Here is a 26,779-nt window from a genome sequence, read left to right as displayed (position 1 = left end):
TTATTTATCTTTCTCTCTTTCTTATTCTCTCTCTTTTTCTTATTCTCTTTCTATCTCCTTCTTTTTCTCTTTCTCTCTCCCTTTCTCTTTCCCAGCCAACCTTTTTTGAACGTCTATCAGTTTAAAAAGTATACAGTGTACTTCATTGTGCTCACTGGGCTATGCATCATGAGAATTTCTGTGTGTATGTGTGTTTGTCTGTGTGAAATGTGACAACTGACATAAAAGGAAAGCTGGCATTATGCTACTTTTCAAAGATTTACTGTCAATATTTCTGCCAGGTGATGTTTCACAGTTTTCAATTTTAATTCTAGTACAAATCACTTGTACAGTGTACATTATGGCTTTGTCGTATCTCATGGTCATGACTTTACCTGTTGAGGACGGGCTAATTTTGCTGCAACACACATTTCCCACAGACACTTGCCCGAGTATGCTCAGGACTTGTCCTCAACAGGTTAAACATGTTTTCTCCTTTTGATATTAATGCACAGGGGAATTGCTATCTCTCAACTTTTTCCCAAATCCTGTGTACTTCGTCCCTACAGTAGCAGGCAGCTCTTTTTTCCTTACTGAACTTATCCTGCTAGTACTTTTTTTTTTTAAACAGCTAGTAAGGAAGCACACATATGCTCATTAGCAAGTCTGTTTGGCAGAACTAAACAATTAGGATGAAGTGGCTTGTCTAAAGACACAACTGTTGTTGTCATGGTATGTTCTATGATCACTGTCTGAACATAGTCTCACTATCTGCTAACTGAAATCATCTTTCATTTCAATGTCTGTATGATTTTATAGAGTGGTGGCTGTGAGACTTAATTTTAAACTTATGAACACTGAATGCAAATGCTCAGGATCTAAAGAGTTAGCATAGAGATATTTAACTTATTTGTCTGTGTGAGGTGATGGTCTATGAGTATCAATTTTTCCTTGACTACTTTGTGTGTACATGGTTGAGATCAGTCTTTGAGTCAGCTGACAAGAGTGGGGACGGTCTACTGAGCATGGATGAGGTTCTTAAGCTTCTCCACAAACTCAACGTCAACCTCAGTAAGCGGAAGGTCAAGCTGCTCTTCAAGGTGAACTTTGACCTTCTGTAAACATGATCTTCCCTAACTGTGGGTTTCAGCTTTGGACAGTAAATTATGGATGGGACAGATGATTTAAAGCTGTGAACCAAAATCAACTTTCCTACATAGAAAGCTCATGACAATTAAACAATAAATGAAAAGAATGCGCTAACCCTTAGATGTGTTGTTTTTATCCAATGAGTACATCCACTGGTGTGTTTTCTTTGTTGCTATTAAGCATTAATGCCATAAAAGTGAACAGCCAGCAAACAGAGAATAAGCAATACTATACATCCATCTTGTATCACAATGGTGTTTAACAAAGCAAACTGTAAACTTGTTGTACATCAGAGTGGGTTTGTTAGACAGTGATGCCAAGCCTAAGTTGAAAGCAATAACATGCAGATGAAAAAGTCTAACCAATTTCGTGTATTCACAAAAAGAGAAAGAAAAGACTTACACATCAGCCATATTCCCTTAATGATTAAAACACGAAAAAATTTACAATGAAGGAGTGAAAATAAAGGTAAATGCTTTCTACTGTCATAGGGTGTCTAAAGAGAAAATAAATGGCTGTCAGTAAAGAATCTCTCACCTATGCAGTAACTTTCTTATCTTTGAATTTGGAATCATTTTGAAATGTCTCTTTTTTAACCCATTCCATACGGGAACATGGTGGCCTGCGTATTAAGTCAAGGGACATTTCAGATTTCAGTATGGAATGGGTTAACATAACATATTGTAAAATATTGGAATGCCACATCCATTTTGATTTGTTCAATAAAAGTTTCAAACTTTAACTCTCTGCCTTGACTCATCTATGCATTAACCTAGGAGGCAGATACTAATGTGGACGAGCATATGGGCAAACTGGACTTTGATGAGTTTGTCCACTTCTACAAGACGCTGAGCATGCGGCCGGAGCTGTGGGCACTCCTGCGGGAGTACAGCTGCGGCAAGGAGCACATGGACATGGATGACCTAGAATTGTTTCTAGGCAACGAGCAGGGCATCCCGAGACCAGACGAGCAGAAATGCCGCGACCTCATCGCCAAGTTCGAGCCCGTGCCGGAAAACATCGAGAACAACCGCCTTGGGATCGACGGTGAGTGTGCGAAGACATTACGCCTACATAATGCAAGAGTCTACTAATTATCACATATGGTAAAGTCATGTAATGTGAGGAGCATATTATATTTGAATTAAATGTTGACAAATTATTTGTACAAGAGGTAAGCAGGATGCTAGACGAGATGAGAGGGAAATGGAGCAGAAAGAATTAGTCACAGTTTTGTTAACTCAATAAGTTAGAGGATGCTAGTGCACTTTTTCTAGATATGGAACAGGCTCTGACAATTTTGCAAGAGAACAATTTGTTGTGAAAGTGCATGGCAAGGACACATTTGCCATTCCTAGGAGAAATATTGTAAATGCATTAAATGGGTGAACCAAGATAATTGTGAAAGTGCCTATATAAACATCCCTAAGTGTGTGATAAATTAAATTTCAAGTACAAGTTTAAACGATAACAGTAAGATTCATCTGTGCCATGCAGTATAAGCTTTGTCAGTTTATTTGCTACTACACGTATATCACCTATTAGTTAAGCTTTGTCAGTTTATTTACTACTACACGTATATCGCCCATTAGTTAAGCTTTGTCAGTTTATTTACTACTCCATATATATCTAAAACCAACTGTTTAATTGACTGTTTAATTGTGTGTCCCTGCCACATTTTTCCAAGAAAGAAGTTTGTCCAAGGCTGCATTTTTTTCTGTATCATTGAATCTCTCATGCAGGCGGTGTAGACACATTAAACCGCTTTACAATGATGTGAATCTGATGTTTTCTTTTGGAAGGACACAATCTCATTAAAGCACAAATACAGTTGCTGCTTCTGGAATCAAGGTAAACAGACATAAATGACCTTCTCTCTTCCATTAAATGCTTTTGTTCATACATTGCAGGTTTGATGCGATATGTCGTAAGCGAGGAGGGTGACCTCTTCGAGCATGGTCATCGGGAAGTCAACCAGGACATGACCAGGCCGCTGTCGGAGTACTACATAGCGTCCTCGCACAACACCTACCTCCTTGGTGATCAGCTCATGTCACAGTCGAGTGTGGATGTCTATGGTCTGGTTCTACAGGCTGGGTGCAGATGTGTGGAATGTAAGTCATTATTTTGACAGATTGAGGACGAGTCCCGAGTATACTTGGGCAGGTATCTGTGGGAAATGTGTGTTGTAGCAAAACCAGTCCGTCCTCAACGGGTTAAAATGTCTTTGCAATCCGAATGTGTGTTGACATCTGTTGATGCCTTCTGGTTGGTACATAACCAAATCACTAAATACTTCATGAAGATATACATCATATACAGATTTTTAATGATTTTTGTCAATCTTTTCTGCACCCTGTTAAGCCCCACCTCTAAAAAAAAGGAAAGAAATCCTCCACCTCATCTTTATTCATATTCCAGCTGTGACATTATCTTCCTATAACACTTGAGCTGAAAAATAGATACAGTTATGTGCCTTTAATACCAGTCATTGCAATAATTACTGTGTGCACTCAATAATCACAACAGCATCACACGTTCCTTTTTATGGAAAAGTTACTGGCAAATTTTTGATGTGGCAGTGCTTGATTCCACCTGTTTTTGTGTTTCAGAATATTTCTCTCATCTCTACTGTACATTCTCAAATCAGTAATTATTGCATTGAAGCTTCATTCGTACATGATACTTTGATAACTATTTGCTTATTCATCATCATATACTTTTAGCTATGAAGTCCGGTTATGTCTTCAATTGAAGTGAAAGTGGAGTCATACTTCTTTCAAGGTTGATATCATAGTCATGCTATACACAGCCAATTTATTCCAATAAGGAATATGAGTAAACTTAAAAGACTTGCAAACTTGATGACTACGATGATAAATTCTGTTGTAAATTACACCAGGACATGACTGGGTTAATCTATTGATGTAAAAAAAAAAAAAAATGATAACTATCACAAAAAAACACAAGGTCAATTTTATTTGGTAATCCTTCTATTGCAAATTCCCTCTTCAGGCATGATGATATGTTTTTGATGGAATTTACATCCTTTACTCTCTGATCATTACATAATAAATGACATTTTGTACTTCCACTTTTGCATAACCTTGAACTGAAATTACAAATCGCACACTTTTAGGGGAATATGACTATGACACATCAGTCAAATGCTTCAAATTTTCATAACAGCCTGCAATATGCAATGCTCGGCAAACCAGAAACCAATATTTCAAGGCCATATCTGAGTGTAATTGTCTTAGGTTTCCAGTATAAAGCAAAACATTGAAGTAGATATGACTCAATTCTAAAATGGGCCCCAGCGGCATGTTTTCAATATCTGCGCAAAAACCTTCATCGATGGAGTGGCCCAGGGAGGAAGAAAATATTGATGAGGGACGAAGTGATCATGTGATTACCCATCATCCTCTGTCCAATTGTTCTCACCTTGACTTCCCCTCTTTTCCGCCGCTGCGCAATAAACGTTCAGTCTGCCCTGAAAATGATGAGGTTTTATGAATTTACTTCCCTCGCTGTTTCCTCATGCAGGCGCCTGATAGAACGGTGGCATTGTATCAAAATCTGTGAATTTTTGTTAACCTACACTCTGCCATCTGACTTATCACTTTTCCATGGCAGCCAACGTTTTGCAGCCTCCCATGTGACCAAACATGTTGAGGGTCAAAAAGTCTCATGTGTCAGACTGATCAAAAGTAGATGTGAAATTAGTATGACACTTTGTAATCCAACATAGCATCATCTTTTTTTTCTTTCTTTCTTTCTCTTTGGCCACTACATTTTGAATTATTCTGTGCATGCCTCCTGAACATTTATTTTTGTTTCTATTAGATAATGTTATGCATATATGATTGATTTGGGGATGCGCTTTGTAATGAATGGTGAAGAATGCTATAAAGATGTCAGCATAATGGTAGATATGTTATACTGAGTTTTAAGTTTGGAAAGTCTCTGCCATTTCTCAGACCAGGTACAACAGACATTGCACTCATCTTTTAGTGGATCGCAGGGAGCATTATTGTCTGGAAATTACAGAAGTGGTTTCTTTTTTGTTATATATTGGGCATAAGCAAACAATAGCTAATTAAGATGGCCATACCTAAGAGAATTAAAAATTGGGCTAATCAAATGGTTTGCTGCTGCTCAGAAAAAAAAAATCTTGATTGCAAGGCAAATCAAAACAAAAACAAGAAGATAGATGTTTGTATGAAGTGTTTGTATTATATGTAATGTTTCATGAACCCATTAGGACAGAAAGTGCACTCTTCATTGGCAAGCAGTCTTTGTATACACTTTCATTTACCCACAAACTTTACCTAAGATGTTGGCAAATTCAGAGGTCTTTCATTGAACAGGTGGTCTTTGAGTACAGATGCTTGCTTTCAAAAACAGGTGTATATGTGTTATGTAATCACTCCCTCTTTAACTCACTTTCTTCCCCCTCCTCCCCCCCCCCCCACACTTTAAAAAAAAATAGTGGACTGTTGGGATGGTAAGGATGGGGAGCCGGTCATCTACCACGGCTACACACTGACCTCCAAGGTCAAGTTTAGGGACGTCATCACCGTGGTGGACAAGTACGCCTTCGTGTCCAGCCCCTATCCGGTCATCTTGTCCATTGAGAACCACTGTACCTTAGAGCAGCAGAAGAAGATGGCAAAGTACCTCTTGGAAATCCTTGGTGGTATCCTTTTCTGTTTGTCTGCATATTGAGAAAAAAAATGTGTACTCAATTTTGCGAAGTCAAAATTTTGTTTATATTTTGATTCTGCAGAGCATAAAAAAATTAGTCGTGCAAAAATTTCTGTTTTGATAGGGTATCCACATAATAAATATGTGGAAAATATAGATAATAATATAATGATCATATCAATGCAGAAGAAAGAGGAAAAAAGAAGACAAAGTAGGATACAAAAAAAAAGAAGAAAAAGAAGATGCTGCTTATGCTGGTGCAGATGATGATGATGATGATGACGGAAGAGAAGAAGAAGAAATAGATTATAAAATGGAACAGGAAGAGGTCGGAGAAAAAAGAAAAGATGGTAGAGAGGAGATACTGTAAAAGTGGATATTTTCGCGTGACTCATTTTTCGCGCTTGGCCGGGTCGGAAGAGTTTCGCGTGTTTTTAATTCCGCGGAATCAAGACATCACGCACAGGCACATATGGCAAGCAAAAATATTCGTGTGCTTTCATTTTCGTGCTAGTTTCTGGTTGCGCGAAATGCGCAAAAATTTGAACACCGCGAAAATTTCCACTTTTACAGTAGAAGAAAAGAAAAACAGGAAAAAGATGAGAAGATGGAAAAAGGAGGTGGAGGATAGGAATCATGAGGAGGGAAGAAGGAAAAGAAAGAAAAATTAAAGAATAGAAAGGGATTAGATGAAGAAGAGTTAATGGAAGAAGAAGCAAATAAAATGGCAATGGTGAATTAACTTACGAGAAAGCAAGAAAATACTAATCTGAGGGGTGAATTTTCTTCACTTTGTTTTGCTCGATCCCAGCAGTAGGTGACAGGTTCGAGTCCCTCTGTCCCCTTTTTTTCAACATGTTTGTTAAATTACAGATCAGCAGTTGCGATCTTACAAAATTCATTTGTCGTGGGAGACAAATTGAACTCAACTTACAAGAACATTGTAAACCTGTTACAGGATAACTGTAATTGTACTAGATATATAATTACATTGTGGATGTATGTAGGCATACTGTGTACAGGAAATGACTATGATTGTGCAAAGATGATGAAGACACTCTGAATTTCATAGAAGTTATGTGTGGTACGTAGCAATATACGCTATTTCTTACTTGACATGTTTTCAAGTCATATAAAACCTGTTAATGATAACAGTGAATTCAATCATGTAAGAAAAAAAGAAACGTATGCACTTTACAATTTTTGTATATATCTTTAGACTTATATGCATAATGATGGATTGCTGTAGAAGAGGCTGAAAATATGATAGAGGTGTTTTAGCATGTTTATCTGTCGCCATGGCGGTCACAGCAAGCATCCTTGACTGCTCTGGTTGACAAACAGACCAACTGATCCTCGACTCGCCCGTCTTCGAGTCGGAAGGTCTTCCATCCCCGGAATCCCTCAAGAGGAAAATACTCATAAAGGTTAGCAGGCAGACCATGTGATGCATTCCCATCGATGCTGACCAATAGTGTCTCGGCACTCAATAACTGCCATTCCTTTGTCTGTACGTTTGTCGTGCGGTCAAGGGCAGCGGTGAACGGACGTGCAGACACACAGTAGCTTGTTGGCTTTGCGTTTTCCATTTCCCATCGTAAATTGTAGTTATTAATTTCCATTTCAAAATCAAAAATGGTAATGGTACAACCTACAGACTTTTCAGTATCATCACAATTCCAGCTGCTCCTGTAGGCCTATTTGCCACTGACTGAAGCTACTATACCCGTGATTCAACAGTATCCAAAGTTTGCTTTCCATAGACAGTGTGCCAACTGTATAAAACATAAATAACTCAACATGTCAAGTAATAATTTTGCACTTCCTTTTTTTTTGACACCCGAGATGTTTCAGTGTGTCTTGATAAATGCATAGAGTTAATAAAGTTGTCTTAAACTGATCATACCACTTGCATCCAAGGTGTAATGATTTCCCACTGGGTTTGTGCATGGTATTCCTGATCTCTTTTAACCTTTTCTGTGCCAGAAACTCTTGACTGTGTGTGCAGTGGTATGGGGTTTTCTTTGCCAATCAGCACTCTCAGTGGGTTAACAATGGGTTAACATTGATTAGCTTCCATGCTGTATTGAGTTGTCGCTTATGATGAATGGGTTAATATCAATCAAAAGTCAAACCTACACATGAATTAATGGATTCTGTGTTAAAGGCATTGTTTACCATTAGCAGATGAAACAAAAACCCAGCTTTTGTACTTCAAAATAGTTCTAAGATGTGAGTTAGGGATAGAAATAACTATTGTAGAAGATTTGATCAGTATAAAATATACAAAATGTGAACAGTAGTTATAATTGTTTCCAGACTAAACCGTCTACAGTTATGGTTTAGTGAGGAAAGCATAGTGATATCTCCTCATATTTTAGGCTTTATTGCAAAATGTTTATATGGTGGGATGTTTTGTGACACAACTAACCTACGCATATGCATCAAATGTGATAACTCGAACTTTTTTTAAATCACTGCTCCCAACGGTAAACAGTACCTTTAAGTAGGTCTGCAATGATTTATGCTTATAGAACAGGGCCCTTGTCTGTGTAAAGCAAAATTTCATGTAGTCTTTGGTGTCATGTGTTTCAAAATATTCTCATTATCTGGCAGTTAGGCCTAAGCATAGTTTTAGGAAAACTCAGTAAATGTGCACTTCTATTAGATAACGATCTGAGAAAGCAAGCTTCAAAAGGTATAGAAGAAAGATGTCCCTATATGTTTCGGTAGCAGTTTGACAAAGCCTTGGAGCAGTGACTATATGGCACACGTACTCTTGAAGTGACCTGAGAGTGCTATTGTGATAAATCTCCTTTTTTTTCCCACCTGACCTTGATCCAACCAGTGGTTGTATGATTATTTAATGAAGGTCAGTTTGGAAGCTAATGAAATTCATACACCATATGCTTTTTGAACACTGAACTGAAACAAAGTGATCATATTAAGCAGATCTTTTAGAGATTATAGAGTAAGACAAAATTAAGTCATCACATAAAGTTAGGTGATATCACTTGCACAGACTGACAATACATTACTGTATAGTAAAATACAGTAGGTAGCACACAATTGGCTGTACATAGGAAGTAATGAATTAGTGATGAAACAGAAATAAGCATAGTGCAACAACAGCAATACCTGTGATGAGGGGTCCTCTTAGCCAAATTGTATTCATGTCTGCCATAGCTGGATTTACAGAAAATTGTCCACACTAGTGTCAAGAAGAATGGCTGGGTTGTGGGACCACTAATAATTTCATTAGTTGTGATTTGACATCTAGCTATAATGTGCAACATCACATAATATCTGACCAGTCACGATGTTGCCCTGAAAAAGAGAAATGCAGACATATACTTAGCACTAAAAAAACGTTCAAACGAATATGTACGATATTCTAAAGTTTAACAAAGTTAGATTTTGTTCAGAGTTAGATGAATAACGAACTTATTTTTTCTATGTAAACTTTTTAATTATTTTCTTTTCCACACTTGCTGACTTAAAATCTACACAGCAAATTTTCCTTAATCTGTTTGTGTGGCTATCTCTCTCACTTCTTCTGTGATGGGTCTTGGGGATAAAAGTAGGACAAATTGCACATCATAGGAAAATTTGAATCTTGAGTCAGGAGAATCTGAAAGTCCTACAACAGGAAATTCTGTGATTGGCAACTCTGTCAAGCTTAATGATGTGTTACACTGTACATTTGTGTTTGTGTAAGCTTTTGGATAAAAACCCAGAAGAAAATCAGTTAGGGCCTATATTTCAGGTTGGACTGTTAAGTTGCAAGAAAGTCACACATGGTTTGTTTGTTTCAATGCTTTATTTAAACCCATTTATTTAAACTGGAGGCAGAGTTTTTAGCTTTTTGCCTGTGAAACTCATGATACAGGCCAAGATACTTTAAACCCATTGTCCATGGTAGTGGAGTATCTAATATTTGCTGATTAAACTCTCGATGCAGGCCAAGAAACTGCCACTCGACCATGATGCGGAACTGGAGGCTGGGGAGGTCAGCGAGGAAGACAGTGCAGACGAGCTCGATGAAGACTTCAAGGTTCGTCTCCTCAATCCTCAGTCACACTCTCTTGTTTGTTTTCGTTAAGCTTGATTTAATGTGATATTTTTTGTCCTACCAAGGATATTTTTCCTTTAATGTTGATTAGTATGATGATTCCTTTTATATGTGAAGCAAGTAAAGCACCATTTCTAAACATTTCAAAGTAAGTCCATCCTCAGATAGAACAAAATAAAACCTTTCCAAGGATACCTCATTTGTTACATAACAAGGAGTGTTATTGAATTTATGATTGAAAATATCCAATGTAAGTCCATCATCAGATAGAGCAAAATAAAACTTTTCTAGTGATATCTCATTTGTTACATAACAAGAAGTATTCTTGAATTTATACTTGAAAATATCCCATATTTTATTAGTATTTACATCATTCTTATCAGTTTTACTTGCAAATATCTCATAATTAACAAGAATGGAGTAAAATACATGTTTGCGATGTAACTCTTTACATATCAAGAAGACAGACACCAATTTAAACACCAACATGATTCCAGTCTTAAAGGGGAATAAAATCCAACTATGTGTGTGGATTCAGTGAATGCATAGATACTAGTGTCACAGTAGGACAATGATGTAAAGAAAATATAAAGGGAATTTTACAGTTGTTTTCTAATAAAAAGATCACACTCCTTTCACTTTACTTTGACACTCTTATTTTTTTTCATATTGTTGTCCTGCTGTGTCTGTGACATCACAAATTATTGTAGTCTTTTTATCCAACCATGATGGAAATGAAACTTTAAAAATTCATAGATTTTGAATTGATTGTCTGACATGTTCTAATTTTACATGTTCTAATTTTTGTGCATTCACTCAATTTACATGTGTATTTGGATGTCATTCTCCTTTAACTATGTGAAGAGCATTCAGCAGCATGCCAGGCTGTCTTTTGCTGTGGTGCCATGATATTTCATGAAAGAATGCCTGCTATTGATGGATGTTTTAAGACACCTGACTGCATTTGGACTTGATTGAACAACTTGATGTTCAGATAGTTTGTAAAAACAATTGATATTCAGATAGTATATAAAAACAGCATATTCACATCTCTCAATCCACATGCATGGATAGACCCATGTACTCCCGGAAAGAAGAGAAAAATCAGAAATGACTCACTCGCGGGATGCACTTAAAAAATCACTCAACATTCCAGCAAAACTTGAGGTGGATCCACTTTCATTTTGAAAGGAGACATTCTCTCTCATCATCCTAAGTGTGATCTTAACCCTTTGAAGACTAGCCCTGAATGTACTTGGGCAGGTGTCAATTGGAAATGTGTGTTATAGCAAAATCAGCTCGCCCTCATAAGGTTAACCCGTTGAGGACGAGTCCCAAGTATACTCGGGCAGGTGTCTATGGGAAATGCATGTTGTAGCAAAATCAGTCCTTCTTCAATGGGTTAAAGTGAACCAGTTATGAAAATAGGCATATTTATGCCTCCATCAGAAACACATGCATTTTAAGTCCTATCTTTTTCAATCCCTGTGCTTTGTCTACAGCTGGAGAAGTCGGAGACGAGGAGTAAATTTGAATCCATCGCCATGGCGCAGCTGGCTCTGATGAAGAAGAAACCCATCTCTCCTTCCCAGCAAGCTTGGCAGAGAATCGCTCACAAGGTATGTCGTCATGATGTACTAGTTAGTTTGTTGCTAGGCAACACAGTGTACTGACAACATCTTTTTTCCTCAGAGGGTTCCCTTCCTTCATCTGCCACTTTGATTGATGAATATCACCTGATATTGATGCAAAACTTTAAAGTTTTGTTCTTTTTGTTAAATGATTGAAATTTCTGTATAAAACTATCTTATCAATTGCCAGACAATTCTTCTCAAAAGGTCAAAGGTTACAGGATACAACATAAAGAAGAATTATACATGATACCATATGTGCCATATTCTCATTGCCAGCAGACAACAAGAAAATAAATATTAATAGTGCCAGTAATGACACAAGGAGAGGAACTGGTGTGTATATAAAAGAAACAAACATGAAAACATCCGAGTGATAAAGAGGTGAATGTTTGCATTATGTACTGCATGTTGTGCTTTCTTTTTTTATTATTTTTTTGGAGGGGAGGGGGTAAAATGTGATCATTTCAATCAAAGCAACTTTCTATGCTTCTTTACCCTGTTGCATAAGATTATTTGGCCTGAGATCACCCCCAAATAAAACAAAGTTTTGTAGAAGATTGCCAATAAACAGCTTTACAATCCCTGAATTGTTTTCAAGTCATACTTAACACCAAATACAAAATAGAGAACTTCATGGAAATGCTAATATGTATAGTATACTTCCTGTATCTGTGACTTGTATCTTCATGTATATCAGAGCTGAAACTAGTCAATTATGTTGTAAGTTTTTAATCAATTAAAATAGTTTTGCCGTATAGTAAAAATTATCATCTCTTCCTTCATATGACAGACTCCCATTCAGCAAAATTCATACAAATTTTAACAACAAAAATGTTATTATACAATGATGAAAGTATATCATGAAAGAAATAATCACGCATTAAAGTTGTTAGCTACACATTTGCTCCACTCTATATTTGTTTAATATAAGATCATAACTGTAGCATGATAAGTGTCAACTGCTCAATATAGATACCACTGAAGACATCTAGGATTGTCTACAACAGTTTTGTCCTTTAACTTCACATCGAAATAATCACGTTAATAAAATTTAGTCACACTGCAATACTTATCTTGTTGAAGACAGGACTCAGTAAAATTTTAACATTTAGATATTATCATGGGTGTCGTAATGCCCTGGAGCTTTAATTTCAGCAAGTTCTCTGTTTATTCAAATCTATCACAATGGAAGATGGAGTGATAGTCTCAAGTTATGTGAGATAACCATCCAGTTTGCTAAAGATATTGCACAGACCAACCCCGGGCCGGGTTTTTGCTATGGTGCGCCAAAAGGAACCATGTCTCGTTCTGTTACAAAAGAATCAGTAATTTGGTACAACATCACCCAAAATGTTATTCTTATTTCAACATCAAGAGCAACAAAATCAACAGTAGATTTATATTTTAACAAAATTATTAGTGGGGAAGTGATATTGTAATAGAACCAGACATGGCCCCTTTGGCACACCATAGCTAAAGCCCCATTCTGTGACCCATGCCAGATTTGGTGTAAATGCAGCTAAGTCTTCATGCAAGCTAAATTCCATCACAAACTCCTCATGAATGAGCACATTATGTGGTTCTTGACTGTTTGTGACATTTCACCTGACAAGATGATAAACTACTTGAGTGAAATGAAGAAATGGAAGTGAAAGTATTCTCATTTTTACTGCTTTCAGATAGACTGTGGATAGCATTATACATCAGCATTTGTTTGACTTACACTTTCGAAAGTTGTTACAAAATAAAAATAAAAACTTGTATTTTTAATGCTTTTAGTCTTACTGACAGTCAACCTATCTTGATTGTTCATGAATTTGTTGTTCTATTCGTAAGACTTAACAATAATCTGCTGTTCTCTTTATGTGTTTTACTGTAAGCCATTTCATGTCCTCTACCAGGGTTTTTGCTCTGTATTTTTTTTTTTCATTTCATTTCTCATGGTTTCTCGCATAATTTGTCCAATTCTGGTCACCTTGGTTTCATTTCTCTCCAAGCTCCACAAATCCACCCCTTCTGATAGCCAGATTATGGCTACTCTGACAGCAAAGCAAGTGAGAATCTGTATTGAAAAAGAAAATGAAATGGCAACAGACTGTATAGGCTGGTTGTGTAGAACAGAAATTGCAAAGAATCAACAGAATCACCGAATTCTTTGTCTCTTGTTCCATCTTTCTTGTTAGATTCATTTACTTCATAGATGTCTAGAGAGCCATTTAGTGCTTCCAGCTGAGAGTAGATTTAGTTTCATTTTTATCATCAGAAACACTTATGTTTCATTTGCATCTAAATGACAACATTATCTGTTAGTTGAGTTGTAGAATGCCAAGAATTTCAAACAAAGCCGCATTTACCGAAGACAAGAGTACAACTGATGCATGTGAAGGATTATCCTTAATGCCAGATAAAGTCAACGAACATCGATATTCTGAATTTGGTATCATTGTGTTCTCCAGACACTAAGTGCTCCGAAGATATCAAATTGATTCCACATTCATTCCTTAAAACCTACCCCAGAAATGATAGAGTTTAGAGAAACTCAGCTTTGAAGTCAAATGCAGTTTGAATGAGCAGATATAAGGTATTTTAACACAACCTTATTCAAACCACAAAGTGATACGCTTCATGAAAACAAGATACTTTTCAAATAAAAATGTCCGTTGGCTTGCAATATTCTCAGAAGGTATTCAAGACAGCAATCTCTCGATTGTCAAACAAATTTCATACTAACGTTGTATAATTTTTAAGATAATTTTCTCACTGTTGCAAGGATTTTTTTTACGCTTCAGTGTTTGTCACTGTAACATGGTGATGAGTCATATACTATCTTTAACAAATCAAAAGAATTAGGAAAATCGTGAATATTTGTTTTTCAGCAAAAGATTAATTCTTTCATGTTGTACATCATTCATCTCGCTTGTAGTTGTAAGAAGGAAGCTGTAATGACAACAGAGTTAAGAGTTGTAAATGCAATTTGGTTCAGCCGTGCTCATGCAAATAAAGATGGGTTTATATAATACCAAATTTCTTATCAATCTGAGGAGAGTTTGATTTGATTTGAAAAACTATTCCACAGCCTGTGTACTTTCTTTGATATGGAATTAAAACGTTGCAATCAAACATACAGCTGTTACTTGTGGAATGTTTTAGTGATCTTTTTTTAATGCAAGCTTACGCTTTATGGTTTTAGATTGCAATGTACATTTCTCTTTAACAAGGAGCAAAAAGCTGAGGAGTCGTCATAATGTGAAAATCTCCCAAGGACTTTAATAGAAATCAAGAGATATTTAGCAAGGAGATCATTATGTGTATCTTTTTGGGGGACGGTTAAACTTACATGTATAAATTTGTCTCAATGCAGTCACAACTAAAGTCATAGGCAAATTCATGATCATATCTGCATGCATTAAGAAGTGAAATATCAGAAGAGAAGGAGTAGCTTTCCATTTTGACTGTCAAGCATATTCACCAACTCTCCAACAAAAGAGATTCCCCAAGTGCCATCTTGCGGTAAAAAACTACACGTCTACCAGCAATCGGCTAAATGACAGTGACTTGCATCATATTACACATGTGTGTGACTGGTTCTTGTAGATAGGTTGCTTTTGTGCCAAGCTTACTTGTTATCAAAGATTCCAATTATGCACAGCCGTGTGAAAAGTTTCTTGAAACAAGCATGCTTTGAGCAATCTTCCTATCTTGCACATCTTTTGCATTTAGAGTTGTGTACATATTTTCCATTTATGAGTTCCTTCCTTTTCCTATCAATTTCTGTTTATTGTAGACTATGTACTCACTCACAAATGTGCCAGTATTCATCATTCATTGCCTATTCTCAATTCATCTATTGACTTGGATTCTCTTTTTATAGATATGATATTCTATCTAATGAAGCTGTACTGTATTTCTCAAAGTTCTGAATGCAATAATGCCCTTGTGAAAGATGAAATGAAGTAGTCTTCACATTACAATATACTGATGTGTTCTGTGCTGTTGAAACATAAGATTGGCAATGTAAGAGTAAAAATCAAGAAGTAATACCATGGAATTGTATTCTCCTGCACACGGTAATCAAATTTTCCAAAAGAAATTTAGTCAATTTAGGCACAAACCAATCTCTGTAACTAGACAGATTGGTAGGGCCTACTCTTTTCTCTGATGATGAGATGAAGTGTTAGAAACTTGCACATTTGTGAGCGGATCCTGGTTGCACAAAAGATTGAGTTTGAAATCAAACAAAATATATAGCACAAATTCTCATTTCCTGATTTGATGCTTTGTTGCTTGAGTTTGATTTCAAACGCAGTATGTTATACGCCAGGGATCCAGGTATTTTGCATGCTTTTCAATTTAAGTGTTTCTATAGAGACACCATTGGCATTCCATTTTGTGCCTTAATACTACCATATTTATTAAATGATTATTCCAGGGAAAAGATTGATTTTGATGCCTGCAGACTAATTTTACTCTTTGATGAGATATAAGGGGATAGTAGTTGCAGTAGAATGCATTCTTGCCTAAGAGTGGAGAAATGCTAAAACAAACTTGGTCAGCTTATGTTTCATGGATCTGTGAAAAAAAACCTAGAAAATATGTAAAGTTGTAGTATAACACTAATGGTATCAAGTTTTGGCTGCTACCCATTTTATTTTTTACTTTCCATGACTACAGAATGAATAGTTTTCAAAAGCAAAAAGAAAACCAAAGCAATTTTTCTTCCAGCAAAAAGAAGTCTCGTTTGAATCGGATAATGATTAATTCTTTGAATGGTTTGCAGAATAATCACATACCATGAGTTTTGGCATCCAATGCAGCAGTATGCAAAAGGAATTAAGTCTCATTTTGTCAAAAAAGCAACAAGTTTATAGTATTATGCATGGAGTGAGCCACCTTTATGCACCAATGTCTGATGCTGTATCTCAGTGCACCATCTATCTCTCTCTGACTCACGCTCATTTTTCTCCGTCTGACCTGCCGCAGCGATTAGACAGGTTGAAATCCATGCTTGAAGAAGTGGAGGTACGTATCTTGAAGCTCGTCATTCCTCTTTCTTCCTCCTCTTCCTTTCTCACGCTTCCAGCAGTGTGGCCTGCACACTGTCTTTGTATATATATATATACCCTCCTCAAAAGTGTGGTACATCCCTAATCCACCCCCTAACATTCCTGTGGTTTTGTATCTAACACTAGCACAGTTTTTTGAGTGTGAATGGACCCTGTATTTAACAAGCTGTGGATTCAACTACACACTTACTACCATGTATGCCAATCATACTATCATAATCATCTACAGTAATCTTTTGTATCATCTTATTGGTAATTATGGCATATAAAGATTGTCATACTTTTGACAAGTGTATGGAAAGTACTTCAAAATGCACAGAAACTTGATATGGAGGATCTTTGTAACAAGTTTGTATTTTCATTGGTTCCATTTGCAGTGGCGGATCCAGACAGGGGTGCACCGAGTGCGTGCGCCGTCTTTATTACTAATTTTTGTTACAAACGAAAGAAATAAAAAGAAAACAAATGAGATAACACCTGGAAGTAGCACCATAAATATTCTTTTTCACCCCCCTTCACGAAATTCCTTGATCCGCCCCTGCATTTGTGTGTATGTGTCATCCTTTTTTCAAGGAGGAGTCTATTGCACTTATCAAAAAAATCTACCAGTTACAACAACATTTCCTTTGAAGCTGTTTTTTTTTTTCTACAGCAAGTTTCATTATCTTCTAACAAAATGCACATTTTTTTAAATAAAGTTCCATGTTGTATGACAAAGTTGTGCCAAAAATAGAGCAGTAACATAGGATTTATCCTGACACTATGGACAAATGCTGTTAATCCAGTCGTGGGTGAGATGGATGTGTGTATGAGTCTGCTTTCATAGGTGTGTTTGTGTTTTTCTGTATTTGTGTCGGTGTCTCTGTATGTGTGTTCATGTGCCTCTTCGCATATGTATGCTTGAAGTTGTGTTTGTGTGTATGTGTGCATGTGTGTGATAGAGTGTATGTATCTCTGTCTCAGATGTGTCTATGTCTGTTTGTGCCATTATGTGTGTGTGTGTGTGTGTGTGTGTGTGTTTGTGTTGTGATTGTTTGTGTGTCTATGTGTTCTTCTGCAGTATACCCTTTTCTAACCAGAATTCCTAATACAGCTTCCTTCTGAACCATAGTAGTGTATTAGATAGACAGATATCCTTTGAGCATAGAGAAACAATTTGGCACAGGAAATAGAGGTGCGACTTCCCTTTCATTGGTGATTTTTCCCTTTAACTCTAATCATTGTTGTCTTTCCTCTGAGAAATTTGTGCTCAGTGCTACAGTTTGGTTTGATGCACTAACATCTGAACTGCTGTATGTGTGATGATATTCGGGCCCCTAATTGTGAACTCTCCTATTCTTGAAATTACGTTTGCAGGAGAGATGATTTTTTTTTTTGGAGTGCATGGACAGATAACATTTGAGGAATATGAAAAGTTTATCATGTCCATGTACTACTGCATCAGGTTTTATGAATAAAAAAAACATACTGATAGTTAATGAGATATATACATTTATTTGGGTGAGTTAGATCTAGATTAATTCCTCATGAGTATAGTTTTATTTCATTCATTGATGAATATCACACCGTTTGATGCATGAAATATAAAAGTATTGAAAGAAATTGTCATCATGAGTGTTTAATATTTCAGCTGTAGTCTATTGCAATTTGCTTGATATGCAAGTTCTGATGTCATCAGTTCACAATACAATTGCTATGAAAATTTTACCCTCCTGATGAAAGTCTCAAATATACTTGCTATTGCTTCTCACAATCAGTATTGTCAGAAGCACTGGGACTTGTGTACATGGGAGCATGTAATCTGTCATCTTTATCCAGAATTATGCTATAAATTTTCAGTAAGCTGCCAAAAAAAAATTCACCCATTGCCTATTGAATATGAAGAGTTCTGTGCAGAGTAAATACAGATTTTATAATCTCTGAAGCAGCAGTGTATATTGTGAGTGGAGTTAGACAGGTATTGACTTCAGGACTAAATGTTACATTATCTGATTTTGGCTTTGAATTGTGAATGAAGTTTAACTTCAATTTTAACAATATTTAATTCACCTGTTTCACCATAGGCATTTCATTATACTGTACTGTCTAACTGACAATTGAATATTTTGTCCTCATGGAATACAAGGTTTGAATTCATATCCTATCATCTTTTTTCTTGGTTCAGTTTTATATGTGGCATACATCATTTGTATGTTTTACGTTTAAGCTGTAATCAATACAAGTTTCTTTCCTTGTTCATGTCATTAACACATATTAATTACTGGTAGTTTGATACCTACTTTCGTGAGAGAGGTATATATGTACTGTGGATGATTAAAAGCAAGCATGCTTTAATCAAGTTTCATTCTTGTTTTCATTACCAATAATTTGATTTATCATCACAATTATATACATTACAATTCCTCCCATCCTTGTCATGCATAGTATTTGTTGTAAGGAAATCATCTACTCAGAATTATTCAAGCAGTATCATATTTCCATCGGTTGTAAAATAATCAAATTATTATTACTGCAAAATTAAATTTCAAGTGGTTTGGAAGGATTCAGATATCTCGGTCTGTGCCTCCCAACTATGAGTCTTATATCACTTTTTGAAAATGTTTACAAATGTGAATGCAACCTTGGCATTATCAGCCTGCAAGAAAGATAGAATAAAAATTATAGAAGAATTTCTGCACCAGTAATGAAACCTTAAGATATGCTTTTGTCACTATACATCTCTCTCTTATTTGATTGCAAACAGCAGATAGTATTTACCAATTTTCTTTTGAAGAGTTATTAAGTCCTATATTGTCACTTGCAGTATATATTCTAATCGCCCCTCTTAGTAGTATATGGTTAGTAAAAAAAAAATGGAAAAAATATATATATGTATATGTTTCGGGGCTGAAGTCATTATATTCCTTACCCATGTAATCATCATTGATTCACAATTTTTGCCCGCATTCTGTGTACATTGATTGTCCTTTGTTAAGGTGAAGGAGAGGAACACAGCAAACAAGTCTTCAAAGAATGGAAGATCGGGCCTGTCTGGAACATTTAGGAAGTTGAAACCAACCAGGGTGAGTCTTTATAGGGATGGTATAGTATTGGTTGAGGTGAGAATTTAGCTTTCAACTTTTTCTGAGAGATACTTGGAAACCACTTCCTAAAATGTTACAAAGCGTATAATTCTGAGAGGAATTCAAAGTTTATTTGATGAAAATCGGTTTTATAATGGCTGAGATATCCAAAAACAAAGTAAAACAAAGCAATCCTAATCCCACCTTTTATTAGGATCACTTTGTTTTGGTTATCTTGGCCATTTCAAAGGCAATTTTCATCAAATACATTTTGAATTCCTCTTAGAATTATATGCTCTTTCATATTTCATAAAAGGTTTTTCATTATCTCAAAATATCATCATCAAAAAAGTGTAGGAAACGTCAAGCCCCATCTCACCCAAAACTGTACTATCCCTTTAACCCTTTTGCCAGTTTATATGTTGATAGTATGATGGTACATGGGCTTAGATGATTTTACTGTTGCTATTCACATATCAATATTTCTGTGATTATGATTCAGTCATATACTTGCTTATTTCCTTACAGTTGTACATCACTCATTCATTCCTCTGACCGAGCCTTCTCATTCATAGCCCACACCCTTTGGAATAAACTCCCTCTTCATATTCAGAATGCCTCATCTATTAAATCGTTTAAAATTCTTCTCAAAACTGATCTGTTTAATCAGTCACATTTTTTTTTCTGGAGGTGCTCACAGTCAGTTATCAGTTATTGTATTACATAAAAATATATTGTTTTTTTTTTCTTCTTCTTCTTTTGTGACTGTAAATGTGGTTTTGCATTGTCCTAATATTATTGTGTTTTCTAGTCTTTTTGTATGAATAGCACCAGCGCGCTTAGAAACACCAGTATAAATCATCATATAAATGCAATTATTATTATTATTATTATTATCATTATTATCATTATTGTTATTATTATTATTATTATTATACTTCCACCAATCTGTGGAATCCCAGAGAAGAGCCAGGATGCAACATTCCTCGGAGTCCGAGAACAGCAGCATGGAGTACGACCGGTCCTCCTCACGGGACGATGACCTCGAGGGGACAAACGACAACCAGCAGGAGGGTAAGAAGCAGCGCCCCGGGTCCACCAACCGCAAGAAGTCCTTCGTCCTCTCTAGACAACTGTCAGACCTCGTCAAGTACACACGCTCAGTGGCATTCAAGGGCTTCCCAGAAAACAGTATGTACTAGTGTAATAGTGTGTACTCATGTGTGTAGTAACAGTGTGTATTCTTGTGTGTGGTATGATGGTGTGTCTTTTAATGTCTGGTAGCATTGTGTAATCATATGGTAATAGTGTGTATTTGTGTGTGATAACTTTTTTTAATGGTAACTGTGTTCATGTGATAACTGTGTTCATGTGATAACTGTATTCTTATGTGTGGTGACAGTGTGTATTCTTGTGTGTGGTAACAGTGTGTTTTTGTATGTGGTAACAGTGTGTACTCTTGTATGTGGTAATAGTGTGTACTCTTAATTGTGAGTACGAGTAACAGCGTCTACTCTAACAGCAATTCTACATCATTATTGCTGTGCAATGCAAACATTCATTTTCCTCACTCCGTTTTTCATACACTCTGTGACAATGAAATATAACAAGAGAATTATCATATATATTTTACCATTTGATTTTTCTTTTTTTCAAAGTGCCATGGTGGGAGCTGCCCTCGCTTGGTGAGATGCGAGCCAGCAATCTTGCGGCAACCAGGGCTAAGGAGTTTGCTGCCTTCACCACCCACAACCTGTGCAGGGTTTACCCCTCTGCCTACCGGATTGACTCCAGCAACTTCAACCCCCAGCCAATGTGGAACTGTGGATGCCAGCTTGGTGAGTGAACATTCCTGTGCACCTGGTTCTCAGCCAGGGGGTTTAACCATCTGCATGCTGCATTAATTTCCTGCCTATAGCTATGTGTGTAAACTTTGTGCACATGTGACTAATTGGCACCGAAAGGATTAAACCTGACTGTGTTTAATTTACCATTAAGCACATATGCTTGAATCAATTCATACAGATTGGAACCAGCTGTCAGTAAATCAATTCATTTGCTGTCTCTAATTACCTCCGCCAAGGGAGGAGGTTATGTTTTCGTTACCATTGGTTTACGTTTCTTAGTTAGTCAGTTAGTTTGTCCGTGTGCAAAATAACTCAAAAAGTAGTCAACGGATTTGGATGAAACTTACAGGAAAGGTTGAAAATGACACAAGTAACAAACGATTAAATTTTGGTAGTGATCCAAGAATTTTTTTTTTGAATTTATGAAGGATTTTTGATATTTTGACAGGTAGGGTCAATGAACTTGGGAGTTCAAGCTGCACATTTTTGAGGTTTTCAAACGCGCACTAAAGTGCGTGCTCCAGTTTCTGCAGCTGGGCAAGGCGCGCCGCGCAGCTGAGGGTTTGTGACGTAACAAAGGCTTCTACTGTATATTGGGAAATCGGGCGATTTTTCAACATGTATACCTATGGGTGTGGAAATCACTGATCTCTATGGAAGAGCCCGAAGAGCTTTTCCCCAGTGGTGGAGAGGAGAAAAATCTCTTTGGGGAGAGCAAGATCATCGGTGGAAAGTAGCTGCTTGGCGGAGGTCTGCGCTCTCAGAGTGCTTGTCTAGTTCTTATTGTGTCACTATTGGTTATTGTGGAATTATACTCTTATTCTCGTTTTTAGATATGCCTATTTCACACATCACTTTTATAGCAATATGTTTGATTTTCTTGTTCATTTTCCCTCTTTCAAATCCTTAGTTGCTCTAAACTACCAGACAGAGGGCCGTTCTATGCAGCTGCTGAGGGCAAAATTCAGAGCGAATGGCAACACTGGTTATGTCCTAAAGCCAAAGATTCTTCGACAAGGTAAGTTTTATTAATGCAACAATTTTCCTTCATTCTGTTAAGTCCATTTCTACTCATAATTGTCTTGACAAAACAAAAGATGAAAATAAGATTATGTGCTAATGATTAATTTGTGTTCTGCTTTTCATGCTTTGTGCAGTGGATATATAACTTATTTTCATCATGGTTTACTTGTCACCTCTTACCTCAAAGAAATAAAATCCTAATTACCTTTGTCTTTATTTCAATATACCTTATCAAGGTTGGTGCAAAGAAATTTTATTATTAACTCTTTTAAATGTCCCTGCATCAGAAAACCCACAAAAAAAGAAGAAAATTGTCAGATAATTTCTTTTTTATTAATAGTCTAATTCTGAGAGGACAGGTTAAATCTAGTTAGGTTATATAACTCATCAGGCTTGGTTGTTCCTAACTATAAAAAAAAGAAAGAAAAATTGTACTATGTTTGATATTATAGATATGCTCCTTTTGAGAAAAGGGGGATTTGAAGTGAAGGGTTAGGTAAAATGCAGTCTGACCATTTGTGTATGAAACAGCTTAGTTGACAAAATTCTGATATTTTCAGGACTATCTGAATATCAACCGTGGCAAACGTTTGTGGGTTTCATTATGCAGGGTCCCCTATGATAATGCAGAATTCAGGTGTTTTCAGCTAACCCTGAAAGCCGTTATTTCAATTTATTGTTTACTTCTTCAGATGGCACACCCTTTGACCCCTCCAACCCAAGTTCAGCTCTTGATGTCCAGCGAAAGCAGCTGACCATCCATGTCATCAGTGGTCAGCAGCTCCCCAAGCCTCCCCAAAGTCTGCTCGGGGAGCGGGGTGAGGTCAGTATTATGTCACCATGGCCACTACAAACTACAGCCACTTGGACATATGAGAATATACATTGTTTAATCATCTTTTATATACAGTACATGCAGCACTGTGGCAGGAGTTCAGAAACATAGTTCAAGTCTTCAGGTAGATTCTACTTACTAGTTTATTCTGTGTTCACTGGAAAGTCGTATATTACATGTACTTTGTTTCCATACATAAATTGCAGTCCTTTCAAACACCAGGTAATATCCATGTTTGCAGCAGGAAATATTCTCATATTCATGCTAGTGGTTGACATTGATTATACAGTACTTTATGAAGAGGTGATACAGACATAAACTGTGGCATCTGTTACTGTCCTGCTACACTCAGCTCCAATTAGTTTTTATACAGTGCGCCCTCTGTGTAAATAGGCAGTACAACCACCAATCTTGAATGAACCATGTTTTGAGACATATCATATATAGATGACCAATACATGTATTACACCTTTTTTTCAGACAAGTTTCTATATTTTGATTAAATTTAATCGTCAGGGATGATCATTTTGTGGACACTGGATTTTTGTTGGATGATTTATTCTAAATTTGGTTTGTTTTCCAAGATTATTGATCCGTACGTTGAGGTGGAGGTGGTGGGGCTCCCTCGTGACTGCACCAAGGCACAGACTAAGACCGTCCAAGACAATGGTGGGTCAATCTATATGCCTTGACCTAAAGCTGACATTATTTCCTTTCCACATTTTTTCCCTCCTCAATAGTGGATGGGTTGATGGCACTCACTGCAGGCCATTCCAGGAACTTACTGTCTTTAAAACTTTCAAGCCTAATTTCACAAAAGAAGTTTACATTAAGTTCATGGATTAAGCAAATTTTGCCTGTATAAATGTGCATCAAAGATTATATACAATTAAGACTTCCAGTATCTAAGGTACAATGATATGCACATGTGAAGGGCATGCCTATATCCCATTTGTTTTATTTCATGCCACGTGGATTAGATGTAAACCATGAATTTGATGTAACTGACCTCTGAATTAAGGTCTAAATAATAATAATAATAATAATAAATCATTTATTAAGCGCAGAAACTATGTCTATATATTCTACTGCGCTTCAAGAGCTCTTAAGTTCCTATGTTGCACAATGCTGCATGGGAAGTACAAAAAGAAATATTATAAAGCCCATGCTAAAACAAAAAAGTTTTCACTTTTGATTTAAAACTATTTAAAGTCTGACATTTCCGAATGTCTAATGGTAATCTATTCCACAAATGTTGAGCATCTACAAATTCTATGTCTTATTTCAAACATTATATCACCATATTATATTGACTAAGCAACATTTTTGACATTTTCATCATGCAAAGGTACTCCAACAAAACAACCTGAGGTAGATTACTGTAGTGAGTGTTTGGTAGAGTGAAGTAGGTTAGCTTCATTTCAGTATCCATCAAATCATTTGAATAATAATTGTTTTCAGGTTGATCTTTACTGAATATTTTTGCATACAAATGATTTACAGTGTAATTCAGTGTTGGGGTAGGAATGTGTGATGCATTAGCTCACAAGGCATGCAATATATCGGGGGGAATGAATTGTAGGTTTTTAGCAGATCTGAAATCGTTAGATGCATAACTTTAGATTGATATATTATTTGCTTTTCTTCATTACACTGGAAATGATTTTTTTTAAAAAGATTTAATTGTAATGTTCTTCTTCTTCTCCTTCTTCTCTTTCTTCTTCTTCTTCTTCTTCGTCGTCGTCGACGTCATCGACGTCATTGTCGTCTTCTTCTTCTCCTCCTCCTCCTCCTTGATCCTTCTTCTTCCATTTTGCTTCGCCAGGATTCAACCCAGTATGGGACTGCATCATGACATTCCCCATCAGCCTCCCTGAGCTGACCCTGGTCAGGTTTGTGGTTTGGGATGAGGACCCCATCGGCAGGGACTTCATAGGACAGGCCACATTCCCTTTCAGCAGCGTGGCCCAAGGTACTCCACCACACCCCTCTTTTCCAATCCACCTGTTTGGCCCATTGTCCTGTTGTATTGCCCTCCACTTAACCCGTTCCATATAGAACCTGGTGGCCTGTGTACTAAGTCTATGGGGATTTCAGAATTCAGTATGGAATGGGTTAGTGAATACTTGTCATACAGACTTTAGAATGAATCCTCTGTCTTATTCTTAAAGGAAACCAAAACCCAACTGAGAGAAGTGTTAATGATTGCAATTTTGATTACAGTATTAAAGGACCAAACCTAAATAAATGAAAGCAGCAATATTGGCCGGGTATAACACATCAGTGAAAGTTTGAGGAAAATTAGGCATTTGAGTCAAAAGTTATGAAGTTGTAAAGTTATGGTGCTGTCATCATTGAATAAGGAGACTACTACATTTCATGGCATCATGTGTGGACAACATTATTATCAAGTAAACAAAATTCAGCATATTTTCACTTTTCCATCAGAATGAATAAGCACTTGACTAATTACCTCTTTCAGAAAGCTAGGGGAACAATATTATTTCACCATACCAATATGTCACTAACAAATTGTACCTTTAATTAAAGATGAAATTTCATGGAATTCTCCTTATATTTCAGAATATTGTTGTCTTCACATGACATCAAGAACTGCAGTAGTCTTCTTATCTAGCAATTTTGGCAATGAAACTTTGAAAATTCATAACTTTTTAAGTTAATTGTCCAATTTTCCTCAAACTTTCACTGATGTGTTGTGCTAACACTGCCGCTTTCATGCAATTCACATTTTAACATTTGGTTTTGGTTGCCATAACACTGAAACCCTTTATCTTCCCTGAGAGTATGCTATTGCAAAGATACATGTATCTCTTTCAGTGCCAGATCAATCAAATTTCCTTTAGAAAGGTCATCATGATTATATGCAATTATGGAAAAATACTAATTTCTAAATCATGACGTGAAATGTATTTCCTCTTGAGCTGTGTTGCCCTAACTAACAAGGAGATAGTCAAGAACATGTCGGATAAAACCTGAAATTGATCATCATTGGCAGGTACAAAGAAATGTGTAGACTTTGATATTGGTTGTAATTTTTTGTTTTCTGTGACCTTTGTTTTCCTTGATAGGATACAGACACATCCACTTGGAGGGCCTGGATCATGCCACCATATTTGTGCACATAACAATTGAAGATCTCACTGACAAGGTAATGTGACACTTACAACACGGATGGATCGACAATACTTGTTAGTCTATCTCTAAGCCATGCAGAAATTATAACAAGAATGCACAGAACACGTGTAGTGAAGTATATTGTACTTCAATACATCATTATTTTAATGTCACAATTATATATTTCCAGATAAACTTAGTTGCAATGTTCTCTGATTTTGTCCTTCAACATGATGGTCATCTGTATGTGTGAATATACAAAATTGTTAGTGA

General features: G+C 36.5%; 1 protein-coding gene across 1 annotated transcript in view; it reads left to right on the top strand.

The window, feature by feature from the left end:
• LOC139733173 (uncharacterized) overlaps positions 1-26,779 on the top strand; it is a 63,064-nt gene that overhangs the window by 28,011 nt on the left and 8,274 nt on the right. The window contains exons 6-21 of the mRNA XM_071644015.1: positions 950-1,079; positions 1,905-2,175; positions 3,039-3,242; positions 5,621-5,827; positions 7,180-7,262; positions 9,797-9,889; positions 11,410-11,526; positions 16,522-16,560; positions 19,580-19,666; positions 20,629-20,857; positions 21,325-21,504; positions 22,424-22,531; positions 23,229-23,359; positions 23,956-24,040; positions 25,197-25,343; positions 26,461-26,540. Of these exons, the coding sequence (XP_071500116.1) occupies positions 950-1,079; positions 1,905-2,175; positions 3,039-3,242; positions 5,621-5,827; positions 7,180-7,262; positions 9,797-9,889; positions 11,410-11,526; positions 16,522-16,560; positions 19,580-19,666; positions 20,629-20,857; positions 21,325-21,504; positions 22,424-22,531; positions 23,229-23,359; positions 23,956-24,040; positions 25,197-25,343; positions 26,461-26,540 (2,191 nt within the window). The remainder of the gene's footprint in view (positions 1-949; positions 1,080-1,904; positions 2,176-3,038; positions 3,243-5,620; positions 5,828-7,179; positions 7,263-9,796; positions 9,890-11,409; positions 11,527-16,521; positions 16,561-19,579; positions 19,667-20,628; positions 20,858-21,324; positions 21,505-22,423; positions 22,532-23,228; positions 23,360-23,955; positions 24,041-25,196; positions 25,344-26,460; positions 26,541-26,779) is intronic.

The sequence above is a fragment of the Diadema antillarum genome, unplaced genomic scaffold (genome assembly GCF_040938485.1).
Source record: "Diadema antillarum isolate AM-2024a unplaced genomic scaffold, OU_Dant_1.0 seq00000462_RagTag, whole genome shotgun sequence".
Lineage (NCBI taxonomy): Eukaryota > Metazoa > Echinodermata > Echinoidea > Diadematoida > Diadematidae > Diadema > Diadema antillarum.
This window is presented reverse-complemented; position numbering and strand designations above follow the sequence as displayed.